Source organism: Eptesicus fuscus, chromosome 7, assembly GCF_027574615.1.
Source record: "Eptesicus fuscus isolate TK198812 chromosome 7, DD_ASM_mEF_20220401, whole genome shotgun sequence".
Taxonomy (NCBI): domain Eukaryota; kingdom Metazoa; phylum Chordata; class Mammalia; order Chiroptera; family Vespertilionidae; genus Eptesicus; species Eptesicus fuscus.
Window position 1 is genome coordinate 88,470,717 of NC_072479.1, and position 12,961 is coordinate 88,483,677.

The window sequence follows — 12,961 nt, forward strand, 5'->3', positions numbered from 1 at the left end:
CATTTCCCTGAAGGTCTTCTGCCTACAACCCTTTTTTGGAATCAATCTAGACATTTAAAAGTTCTTTTGTTTGCAAACAACAACAAAAAATCAGTGACCCTAGTTAGCCTAAAGAAATAATATAGTGGATGGATTCTAGGATGGTTCACACATCCAAATAAACTGGAAAGAACCAAAGCTCAGGAAACATGAAATCTCTGAAAACCTCCGTAGAGCTACCATAAAAGCCAGCCAGCCAGCTCTGTTCACTCAACCTCTCTGTCTCTTGAGAAGATCCGTTGGGCTCAGCTCAGCTTTAGGTCTTCCCCTATCAATCAGCTGTGGTAGGGAGGCAGGGTCGCAAAGCACAGACAAGACCCTGGTAAGGAGAACTGTAAACCAGCACCCATCCCAACAGAAGCCTACTTCAATTACCCACATCTGTAAGCCTCTATTTTGCAATTGATAAATAACAAGGGCAAAAAGACATTGTTTAATCAAATAATTTTAATTAACAGTAAGCAGTAAAAGTGCAATTACATGAAAAGCCTCATATTTTACATGTTTAAATTGTTCAGTGTCTTTACTTGTAAGGTGTTGAAGGTGGGACCCACTCCTGAATCTTCTTTCTAGTGGTGGAATAAGGTACATATTGCTCTGAAGTGCCACTCAGGTTGAATTTATGGTTTGTCCAAATGAATTTACGAGCAGTAGGTGGTTTTGTTGTTGGAGGATCATCAGTCATACAGTGAAGCCAACGGTGCCTTAAAGAGGGGAAAGAAGACAGTTAGGAAGCGGGAGTGCAATGTTGGGGGAGGAAGGTTAAGAGGGCAGCTCTGGGGATATTTTGTTGCTTGACTAACTAACTGAACTTTTTTATAACTTAGTTGTTTCATCTGTACATCTTATTTCCTAGAGGGATAAGGATTAAATGAGATAATACACATAAAGCACCTAGAAAAATTCCTGTGCATAGTAGGAATTCAACAAATGCTAGCTATTATCCTTACTATATTTCATCAAATCTAGGACACCATCAATTTTAAGATACACCATTATTTTATGTATCTCTAAAAATTAAAAACTGTTGCCAATTAAATTATGACACTATTGATAGAATATGTACCTAATTTTAGATGTAAAAAATGTTAGAAAATTGATGAACTACAGTATCACTATGAGATGCTAGAGGCTGACTCTGGAGTTCCTGTGTGCTGAGTTGCTCTGCCTCATGAAGCTGTAGTTGGAAACCCAATGCTGAGGAAAAGGTAGAGGAAGAGGGTCTCTACATGCACTTTAAATTCAAGCTTAAGTCTGAACACTGGAGAACATAACATCTGTTACCTTAAAATTAGTAAATCACAGTTCACAAGTATTTCAGCTTTAAGCGTTTAACCATTTAATTTCAAAGGATATTTGCTGGGAGGTGCCAGAAATCTGGCCTGAAGGAAGCTGGGTGCTTTCCTTGGAGTCTACAGGGGAATGTCTCTCTAATGACAGAGAAAGGAAGAACCAATGTCCAAGGGACAAAAAGTGGAAATGAGCAGGAAGCCACGCTGAATATTATGGGAAAGGAAGGAGAGAGAACTCATCCCAGATGCCCCAAGGCTCAGAGCTCATAATACAGATATGACCCTATAACAACAGGGAGTGAGGAGACAGGCATAGAACTGCAGTTCCGATAAAAAAAAAAAAAAAAAAGGTTGACCAGCTACAGAGAAAAGGGTAAGAGGAGGAGGTTTCACTAAAATAATTAAGACTAAACCTAATAAGAAAAATTTATGATGTTATGTATGTTCAAGAATATTTATTAGCAATAATTGATAATACATAAAATCTGAAAATGTTTACACAGTAAGGCTACTGGCAAGAGTCAGGGACTGAGTAAACAATTTATTCTCATCGTAGCAGTATAAGGAACTAAGGAACAGGCTAGCATAACCCTTCTGCTACAATTAGTATTAAATAAAGGCTAAAGAAATAATATGATTTCCACACCAAAGAGTTTTTGCAAAACAGGTTTTCAGCTGGGTCATTTTTATTCCAATTAATTAAAGACACCATTGGACTAAGAGCACTGTCTAGAAAACTATGTTGCAGTTGGCATTAGAGCTTCAATTTTATGTCACTGTTATTTTCTTAAAGGACAAAATACAAAATTACTTAAACTTGATGATAAAGGCAGTGACACTACAAATGAGGACACTGGGAGAAAGGCAAAATGTTATAAATACCAAAGAGATAAATATTTATAATGAAAATATAATATATTTTGGGAAAAACTCAGTACTCAAATATAAGTTGTGTCAAAATAACTGGAAACAAAGATATCAAATGACAATTATATACTAAGCTGCTGTAAGAAAGAACTCTTACTATTTGCAACAGCATGGATGGACCTGGAGAGCATTATGCTAAGCGAAATAAGCCAGTCAGAGAAAGATAAATATCACATGCTCTCACTCATTTGTGGAATATAATGAACTACATAAACTGATGAATAAAAATAGATACAGAGACATAGAAGCATTGAACAGACCAAGAAACCTCAGAGGAAAGGCAGGAGAGGGTGTGTGTGTTGCGGGGGGGGGGAGGGTAAGAGATCAACCAAAGGACTTGTATGCATGCATATAAGCATAACCAATGGACACAGATACTAGGGGGATGAAGGCATGTGCTGGAGGGCAGGAGCAGGCAGGGAGAGGTCAATGGAGGAAAAAGGAGACATAGGTAATACTTTCAACAATAAAGAATTTAATTTAAAAAAAAATTACAACACAATTCAAATGAAAATAAATCCAATAAGTGGTTGATCCTATTTTCAGCTGTATAAGAGGAAAAAGTGTGTCAGGGAACAGGGAAGAAAGTCTAATCCTTTCTTTTTGAAAATATACTAACTTCACTTAAATAGCCCCTCAGTTTGGGTGCATTCAAAGTGCAAAATGAAGGGGTTTATTTTGAAAATCAGGGCAAATGAAAACAGTCTTTAAGATTAGAATTAATAACAAAAATTAAAAAGTTTAATTTTTCGCCCTGGCTAGTTTGGCTCAGTGGACAGAGCGTCGGCCTGTAGACTGAAGGATCCTGGGTTCGATTCTGGTCAAGGGCACATGCTTGGGTTGTGGACTTGATCTCGTGAGGGGCGTGCAGGAGGCAGCCAATCAGTGATTCTCTCTTATCATTGATGTTTCTATCTCTCTTTCCCTCTCCTTTTCTCTCTAAAATCAATCTATATATATAAAAGCCTAAGTGACTGTCCAACCGTTTGACCGGTAGCTATGATGCGCAATGACCACCAGGAGGCAGATGCTCCGACCAGTAGCTATGACGCACAGACCACCAGGGGGCAGACGCTCAATGCAGGAACTGCCGAGCTGCAGTGACTTGGCAGCTGCGGTTCTTGGGTGACACACCCGGAACCAGAGAGGAGGGAACCCGATTCTGATTCTGGGGTGCGTCATCTGAGAACTGCCCTCTTGCAATCCGAGACCCCTTGGGGGCTGTTGGAGAGCCAGTTTTGGCCCGATCCCTGCAGGCCAGGCAGAGGGATGAATCCGTGCACCAGGCCTCTAGTAAAAATATATTTTTTAAAAAGTTTAATTATTCTTTTCAGAAAATTCCAGGAAATAAAACATTACCAAGTAACTGCTAACAACAACAATAAAAACATATGCAGTTTTAAATATTTCTTTTCCTTAGATAACATTCTTAATTTTGGGAATCAAGACTGGTTTGTGACCATAATGTCCATGTTTCAGACGTTTTAACATCAAAGATTTTTCAGTTTTTCAAAAAATAAATAAGAAAGACTAAAGAAAAACTCCAGAATATGTTTTGAGGCAAAAATACTCATCATACTAAAACTTGTATTACTCCATCAGACTTCAGTTTACGAAACATTCTTACACACATCACTTAGTCACGATTTAATGTTTCACATTTTAAAATTGAGGGAGCAGAATTGAAGTGACTTTCACAAGGTCCCACAGCATGTATGTGAGTTACAGAGCTGAGACTTGAACACAGCTTCCCAATGGTGAAGCAAACCCTTTGAACAGAAACTTCATTACAATCAATAGATGAAAACCAGATTAGGATTACGATAGCATATAGGTATCTGCCAAAATCCTGAGACTCATCTAACCCCAGGATGGGATTGATAAATGTAACAAATTTTAAAAACAAAGATAGCTCATTACAAAATATCCAACTCAAACTCTGTTAGCTCAGTAACCATTTTTAATTAAATGCAAATTTAATTAAAATCCCAATAGGATTTGACAATTATAAGGATCAGCAGAAAGTCTAAGAACTAGGTTTTTAAAATTTGGAACTGTAATAAATATTAATTTTAAACCTAAGTTGCCATTAATCCTTTTTACATATAATAGCCCCCCAGACACTAAAAAATCTCAAACTGGCAAACAGAATAGTGAAATGGGGAAAACATCTGTGATATATTAAGTGAGGGGAGGGGGAAAGCAAACATATCATGCATAATAAACAGATATATGTAGGATGGGCAAAGGTAGGTTTACAGCTGTAAGTACGGGAAACACAGTTTACTCTTGTATTATTATCTACTAGAGGCCTGTGCACCAGTGGGGTCCCTGGGCCTGACCTGTGGGATCAGGCCGAAACCGGCTCTCTGACATCCCCCGCGGGGTCCCAGATTGTGAGAGGGTGCAGGCCAGGCTGAGGGACCTCACCAGTGCATGATCGGGCAGGAAGAGACGCTGGAGGCTGGTCAGCTGGGGAGGGACCCCGGGAGGGCTCCAGGGTGTGTCCGGCCCATCTCGCTCAGTCCCGATTGGCCAGAACCCAGCAGCAGGCTAACCTATCAGTCAGAGCATCTGCTCCCTGGTGATCAGTGCACGTCATAGCGAGTAGTTGAGCGGCCTTAGCATATCATTAGCATATTAGGTTTTGATTGGTTGAATGGACGACCAGACATGTAGCATATTAGGCTTTTATTATATAGGGTTACTTATTGTGTTACTTTCTATACAAACAAATGTAAATTTACTTTTGCCATACCCTGTATGCATATATACTCCTATATGTGCCTATACACAGTTAATTATAATCACAAACCTTCTAAGAAGGTGTGACCAAAAACAACAATCTATTCTTTAAAAACATTCCTTCTCTATTCAAAAGCAGACCCTCAAATATTTGTTTAATCAATAAATGAAATGTTAACAGTGCTTGTTTCTGGGCTAAGGAACTAGAGTTTATTTTGTTTTCTAACTTTATTTCTCTGGATTTTCCAAGTTTTCTATAACAATTATAAATTTTTATAATCAGAAAAAAATTAACCATGATTATAAGGGTTATTTTAGTAACATAGAAAATTGCTTATAATATCTAGAGAAAAAAACAGAAGATAACACTGACTATCATTATGAACACAACTACAATAAAAATTATTTAAAAGGACTAAAGGAAATATGCTAAATGTTGACAGTGGTTGTCTCTGCCAGATTCTTTAAACTTTTTTTAATCTCTCACATTTTTTCAAGAACAGATTCCACTTAGATTCAATAAAGTTCATACTGCCAAATCCACACAGACACTTCTCTGTCCTTACCTTACTCAACCTCTCAGCAACAATCAATACAGGTAGCCTTCCCATGCTGGCTGAAATGCTAATCCCTCTTTCCTCTTACCTTGCTAGCTACTACTCATTCTTCAGTGCTGGCTTGACTTTTGTGCTAAGCTCCAGATTCAGTTACTCTGCTGTTTTTGTGGCATATCTATTCACTTTGATTTCTGACAGGTATCTCAAACTTATATCTCCAAAAAAGAGGCTTCTGATTCCAACCCTCCACACACACCCCAACCTCCCTTCTCCCAGTATTCCCATCTGAGTGAATGATAATCACCTGATTCCTCTCTATCACCTCCCAGTAATCCCCCCTACCTGCCATCCTCTTCTCTACACAAGCTTCTAGAACATCTGATGCCAACCAAAAAACCCTGATCAATGTATACTGTATACATTTCGCCTCCTCCGCATCTGTAGCTTCCCAACCAAAGATTGAAAACAGTACAGGCATTTACTGAAACAATCTGCATTTAAGTGGATCCATGCAGTTCAAACCCGTGTTGTTCATGGGTCAACTATATAAACTCCAAGAGAGCAAGGATGCAACAAGAAGAACCTGACATTGCTTCTGTGACTTTCCTGCCAGAGCATAGTCTGAAAATAGTCATAAGGAAACAATGGACAAACCCAGGCTGGGGGACATTCTACCCTATAACATATCTGACCTGTAATTTTCAAAAGTGCCAAGGTCATAAAAGATAAGGAAAAGCTGAGCAACCAATCCAAGGTGAAAGAGCCTAGAGAGAATTAAGATGCACATGAAATGTATGATTAGATCATCTTGCAATAAAGGACATCGTTGGAACCACTTGATGAAACTTGAATGAGGTCTGAAGATTACACAGTAGTGTTGTATCATTGGTAATTTCCTCACTTTGATGGTTACATTGTGGTTATGCAGCAGGAATCACACATTAAAATATTCAGGAGTGATGGGTCATCATCTTGGCAACTTAATATGAAATGATTCAAATACATGTAACTTTTCAGAAAATTTGCGATTCCCAATTTTTTAAAAATTGTGAAACAGATCACATCCTACCCTACCCTCCAATGACTTCAAAAGAAATTTAGAGAAAAAGTCGAAGTGTTCACCATGACTTATAAGATCTACATGATCTAGGCCCTATCTAATTAATACCTCATTTCCTAACATGTTCCCCTCTCATTTCATTCCAGTCAAATTGGCCTTATTGCTGTTCTTTGAATACAAGCAATACATCTCAAACACACAGGGCTTTTGTACTTGATTCCTGCTGCCTGGAGCTCTTCACCACCACCCCACCCCTCTTCTCCTTGCTCTCTTCATTTCCTTGAAGAAGTCTTTACTAACCCCAGTATAAAGCAGCCTCCTAACCTTCCATGCTCTTTATCCCTTTATGAATGCCAGCTTCATATTATCTTATTTGTGTTTATTGCTGCCTAAAACATATAACATACTTATTTCTCTGTCTGAGAGCAAGAACTTTGTTTTATTCACTGTTGTATCCCCGGTGCCTGCAATAGGTCTTTGCACCTGATAGGTATACAATAAATAGTTATTTGAATGCATAAAGATGATAAACTGTATGTGTTATTCATTACTCTATGTGTAAGATAATACCTGGCTCTAATAAATCAACCCTACTTCAAACTTATTCAGGAATCAAATCACAGGTAAGAATCCACAGATTTAGAATTCCACAATACAGGACACTCAGCAAAAGGGAGTCTGAGAAACAAACAGCTGCGCTTGTCTCACATCACTTCTTCCCACAAAGACTAATCACAGGCCTTTAAACTTCCCTTACAAACAGGGTCACTGAAGGTACTCAGCCTTTAGAGGAGGCTCCACTCCACAGAGAAGTCAGCTCTATATCCTCAACTGCCCTCAGGCACCTGCTAGAGTACTGTCTTCTACCACTGTCAGCTTTTTTCCATGTGATGCCAGATTATATAAAAGGGCTTGCTTGGCTGAACGGCACTTTTATCTCTTCATATCTTTTACTATTTTGTAATTTCAAATTTGTTTCATCTCACATAATTTAAATCAGTTCCCTCCCCCACCCCCTACTCTCCCAAAATATAGACCCTGAGCACCAATGTTAGATGAGTACTCTGAAGGAGATAGATCTCAATGTGAACAAAACACCCACCTGCCTTCTACAAGACCAATCCCACCCAAAAAAACAACCAAACAAACAAATAAAAACCGGGACACCTCACTTTCTAAAACCAATAATCCACTTTGAGACCTTGGTCTTGAATAGTGCCCCTGACATACAGAATGCCCCTTTGGAGAAGGCAGACAGCTCTAAAGCTAAAATCACAGCTCCCCAGACCTTAACAGAACCATACGTTATTATTTCCCATTAAAAAGAGGAAATCCAGCCTCAAATGTAGCAGCAGTGCTACTGTTAAGAGCCAATGAGTTTTAGTACAGACATAATCCAATACTGTGGTTTTCAAACCATATCAATGTCATGGTTCAATGCTCCTAACTGGTCCACATGGTAGACGAGGTTGAAAACTGGTAGTAATGAAGTCTTATAAACATGTTTGCTTAGCTCACACAATATAAAACAAAAACAAACAAACAAAAAGAAACCTATTCTGAACAATCAAATAGCCCATTTAGTTTAAATAAAATTAAAAATCCACTTCCTTAGTCACATTTCAAAGGGACACATGTGGCTAGTGGCTACCCTACTGAACAGAACAGATACAGAACATCCAACCATGTATTAGTGATGTATTTAAGTTGACAAATATTTTAAGTCAATATATAAAAAACAAGAAATCTCACCATAAAATACAGATTTCTACTTTCTCTTGAAAAATCATTTATCTGGAAACCCTTAGTCAAATTCTCACCTAATGGAACTGAGGAAGGATGAATAGTGCTGCTGCCCTCTTTGATGTAGTGAGTGCTTTTCAGTTCATTATAGTCCTCACTATTCCTTATTGTCTCACATCTCACTCACTTTGGTTAAATTCGTGGATTTCTAATTGAGCTTTTACAATGGAAGTGAATACTCTGAGATTATCCCACTTGCCAAAAACTATTTCTGATGATTAAGCTCAACTAAAATAAAATGTCAGTTAACTTGATAAACTTACTTTTAGTTTTTTGGCGAAATTTTCTAAACTAGAAAGGATCTCCCCAGTTTATTGTATATCAAACAAATGGTATTATTTCAGTAATCTATGGAATAGAGAATCAGTACTTTGTTTTGAAATATTTAATCTAAAATTTGGCAATTCAAGTAAAAGCATTAGAATTTCATTTCAAAATGTTTATATAGTTTATAGTTATAAAAGTCAGTTTTTAGAGATCTAAGGAACTTGGGGCTCTCATTTTACAGGTGAGAAAACTAAGTCCCAGAGAGGTTAGGAACTTGCTTAAGGTCGAGCTGCCAAAGAAAATTAGAGGCAGAGTTCTTTTTGCTTTTCCCTTCACCCACAGCCAGGTGATACTGTGGAATATTGTTTTCCCCCCCAAAACAGCCACACCACTATCTATCCCAACAAATAATATGTTGTCACACCTCCATCAAGAGATAGGGTCTATGTTCTCTCCCATTAAACCTGGGCAGAATTATTTAATTGCTTCGACCAATTAAATGAGAAACTGATACTGGGCGATCTCTAAGACTAAGTGTGGACAAGGTGTCTCTCTCTCTCTCTCTCTTTCTCTCTCTCAGCACTTGCCTGAGGAAGCCCCAGCTATGTCCCCAACTGACAGTCAACATCAACTTCCAGACACTGAATGAAGTCTTCAGATGGCTCTGGTATCCAGCTTTGAAATCTTGCACCTAAGGCCCGATATCCTGGAGCAGAGATAAGCCATCCACAGGTTGTATCTATCTAAATTCCTGACCCACAAAAACTATGAAATATATAACTGAGACAGATGCTTTCAGAATACCATTAACTGCCTTATAAATAAATAAGCTATTTAATAAATATTTGTATAATAAAACAAACATTGCCAAACCCCCTTGTCCTCCCCACCAAAAAAAGAGAATGTTGACTTAGCTTACCATTCAGGGGGCACCATGCTTCCATCCACATCCCAGAATGTATTTCTGCCATTCATTTCAGTAGTATATATAACCCATCGGTGACGGCCTGAGTGGAAAGAACAACATTTAGAAAAATGTGAAAAAATAAAGACAACTTTAAAAGAAAACACAAAAAACCATAATTGCAAAATATCAAAGAAGACAACCTTTTAATTAAGACTTTTATGTGCTCTTACATAAGAGAAATAGCACCCAGGGTGTAAGAGTGAAGGCAAGTTCCAGGAAGTGTATGGCAAGCTTCTATCAACAGCCTGGCAGCTGCCAGAGCAAAATCCCTGCACAGGGACTAAGACCTACTCTGTGGGTGGGGCTCAGGCCTTTCCCACAGTGGAGAACCCTTGCCTCCACCCATGCCAAGAAAGCAATGGAGAGGGTAGGGGAATGTGTTCCCAGCCAGTCAGGGTATTCAGGAGAGAAAGTGCTCCTCCTGAGAATGGGGCAGGAGAAATGTACTCAGAGCAATCATACTTGGATTATATGTTTCCATATAAATATTTTTAAAAGACTACCAGAGATCCTTTCAGAAAGTGATTACACATAATAAGCAAACTATATAAATGATGGTTAAATAAGTAGGACCGTTCATGTCATCAAAATAATACGGTTACGTTCTTGTTTAACACATTTCTAATATAGTAGTTGGAGGCCTAACCACAATTTACAAGACTCTTTCTTTTGTATTATTATTATTATTATTATTATTATTATTTTTTTTTAGAGTGGAAGGGAGGGGGAGACAGAGAAACATCGATGAGAGAGAGACACGTTGATTGGTTGCTTCCCACACACACCCAGATGGGGTCTGGGGATCAAGCCTGTAACTGAGATACATGCCCTTGACTGGAATCAAACCCGGAGCCCTTTAGTTCATGGGCCGATGCTCTATCCACTGAGCCAAACTGGCTAGGGCTACAAGACTATTTCTATTGGGTCCTTAAAATGGGCAAAGACCTGGATTCCAATCAAGATTCTGTCACTTATCTATGAATATTAGGTACATTTTATGAGATTCAGTCAGTTTCTTTGTCTGTTAAAAGTAGATGATTATACCTCATCTGAAAGTTGCTGTGAAAATTAAATATCACACACATACGCCTACTTCAACATCAGACATGTAAGTGCTTAATAAATATCAATTCCTTCTACCCCTTCCTCACTGCCCCATCCCACAGGGCATACTGAATTCAACTCTATAATAGATTTTAAACCAATAAGCACAAGGTAATCTGCATTTACTTTATAGAGTTTATTTTATAATCAACAAATATAAAGTAATGCAATTTAAACATGACCATATCTATTTAAAGAAATACAGATTTCACCCAGGATTTGCTTCTTCTATCAGAGAGATCAATCTTGACAATAAGTAACTAAAAATAAGCTATAATCCAATAAGGCAGGGGAACGTGAAGGCAAATGGAGAAAACCTTGGGTAAGGTTCATAGAGTTAGGCCATGATGCTAGAGCTGGGCCTTACCAATCTTGAGATAAATATATTAAAATTTTAAATGTGTATACTCAGACTCAGCAATTCCACTTACAGAAATTTATTCTTAACCTTTTGCACTCGTATATCGAGTGTGACTCGACACGGTTAGCATTAGAATAAAGGAATCGAGAAAAAAGCAAGCGAGTGCAAAGGGTTAAAATATTTAAAGTAGGTACAAGCAAGTTCACTGAAGCATTGTTTCTAGTAAAAAAAAAAAAAAAAAAAAGTTGAAGGCAACCTAAATGTCTATTAATAGTAAAGTGTTTGGCCGTAGCCGGTTTGGCTTCAGTGTATAGAGTGTAGGCCTGCGGACTCAAGGGTCTCAGGTTCGATTCCAGTCAGGGGCACAGGCCGGGTTTGCGAGCTCGGTCTCCAATGAGGGGCGTGCAGGAGGCAGCCGATCGGTGATTCTCATCATTGATGTTTCTATCTCTCTTTCCCTCTCAACTTCCTCTCTGAAATCAATAAAATATATATATATATACATATATACATATATATATAAATATATATAAAATTTTAAAAAATAGTAGTGTTTGAAAAAATAGTTCTTCCATACAATGGAATATTGTGTTGCTATTAAAAAGAATGCTGTGAAAAAAATTTTTAATAAAAATATGTAGACAAATATCCAAACAAAAAATAATGCTGTAGATACATCCAACTAACTAATATGGAAAAATTGCCCAAGGTTTTTATGAAAAAAAAATTTCCGTTTATCAACAACATGAATAACACGATATAAAAAGAGTGTACGTAGGTTTATACATTCATTAAAGAAGCTACCTGTATATTGTGGAAAACAGAGTCAAATCAAAATTTAAGCTCACTCCCTTCATTCACACCAGTGCTGCACTCACCAAAAAACTGCTTGTTGTCTTCATAGTATTTGTTTCCATATTTGTCTTCCCCCACTAATGTACCAACCCTCACATCATTTGCCCTGTGAATACCCAAAAGAAAAGAGATATTTTAGAAAGATTCTTTGTTCAAAACACAAACGTAAGTAGAGAATACCGACTTTAAGAAACAAAGGCTGCTGCATCAGTAAGAAAAATGAGGAGATGCTTGGGGATGGACACTAGTGGTAGCCTTCTAGCCTTCATCTGGAGGCTCACACCACCCTGTTGAACACTCAGCTTTCAGGTACAGCTCTAGAATGCACGCTCATGTTGCCCCCAGTACCACCTACAGAGCCCAGGAAGAGATAAACTGACCCAGACGATATACTTAAACTACATTAATAATAAAGATGCAACTTACAAAACTACTTTAACCGACTACCAGAGGCACTGGAGTTAGTAAAAACCTCCAGGAAATCAGGAAGCCAAAGTATATCATCTTAAATGATATGAGTGTCCGAGCTTTCATTCGACTCTGGCTTCCACGGACGATACTGCTAGTCGGATTCAACGCGTGTCAGGACTAGAGACCTTGACGATCACCTTGTTCAACGCCTTACCGCACAGAGGAGGAAACTGAAGGCCAACAAAGGGTAAAAAAAGACCGTTCCCAAGGTCACACAGTGCGGGGGATGAAAGGCAGATTGTGCCGGCTGTCCTTGGCCAGAGCTGCGGTTTCTCCAAGGTGACCCAAGCCCGCGCCCCCTTCCAAAAACCCAGCCAGCTCAAGTCCAGCCCAGAGGCCGGGCGCACGGCTCCGCCGCCTACCTGAAGAGCATTCGTAGCCAGCCTCGGAGGCCGTTGTGGCCGCTGACCTGCTGCAGTCCTCGCCTCAAGACCTGCAGCAACTCCATCTTGCCCCGCAGGCCTGGCCTTCCGGGTGCGCAGTTCAAAATGCAGCCGGCGGAAGCGCACACTC

At 38.9% G+C, this 12,961-nt stretch overlaps 2 protein-coding genes across 4 annotated transcripts in view; both read right to left on the reverse strand.

The window, feature by feature from the left end:
- Positions 1 to 468: 468 nt before the first annotated feature.
- NDUFA12 (NADH:ubiquinone oxidoreductase subunit A12) lies at positions 469 to 12,945 on the reverse strand. The gene is made up of 4 exons (XM_008144806.3): positions 12,811 to 12,945; positions 12,001 to 12,083; positions 9,610 to 9,697; positions 469 to 743 (listed from the first exon to the last, which is right to left on the reverse strand). Exons 1-4 carry the CDS (start codon positions 12,894 to 12,896, stop codon positions 563 to 565), a joined length of 438 nt encoding a protein of 145 aa, XP_008143028.1. The 5' UTR covers positions 12,897 to 12,945; the 3' UTR covers positions 469 to 562.
- Positions 672 to 12,961, reverse strand: part of NR2C1 (nuclear receptor subfamily 2 group C member 1) — a 63,639-nt gene continuing 51,349 nt past the window's right edge. For 2 of the 3 annotated variants that reach the window (XR_008556657.1, XR_008556656.1), the window contains exons 15-16: positions 9,610 to 9,697; positions 672 to 743 (exon numbers count right to left, since the gene is read on the reverse strand). Coding sequence is in view for 1 of the 3 variants with exons in the window: in XM_054719362.1 (XP_054575337.1) it covers positions 12,075 to 12,083 (9 nt within the window). In the remaining 2 variants the exon portion in view is untranslated. Of the gene's footprint in view, positions 744 to 9,609; positions 9,698 to 12,017; positions 12,084 to 12,961 lie in introns of those variants that run through there. The other variant, XM_054719362.1, reaches the window with a different exon arrangement.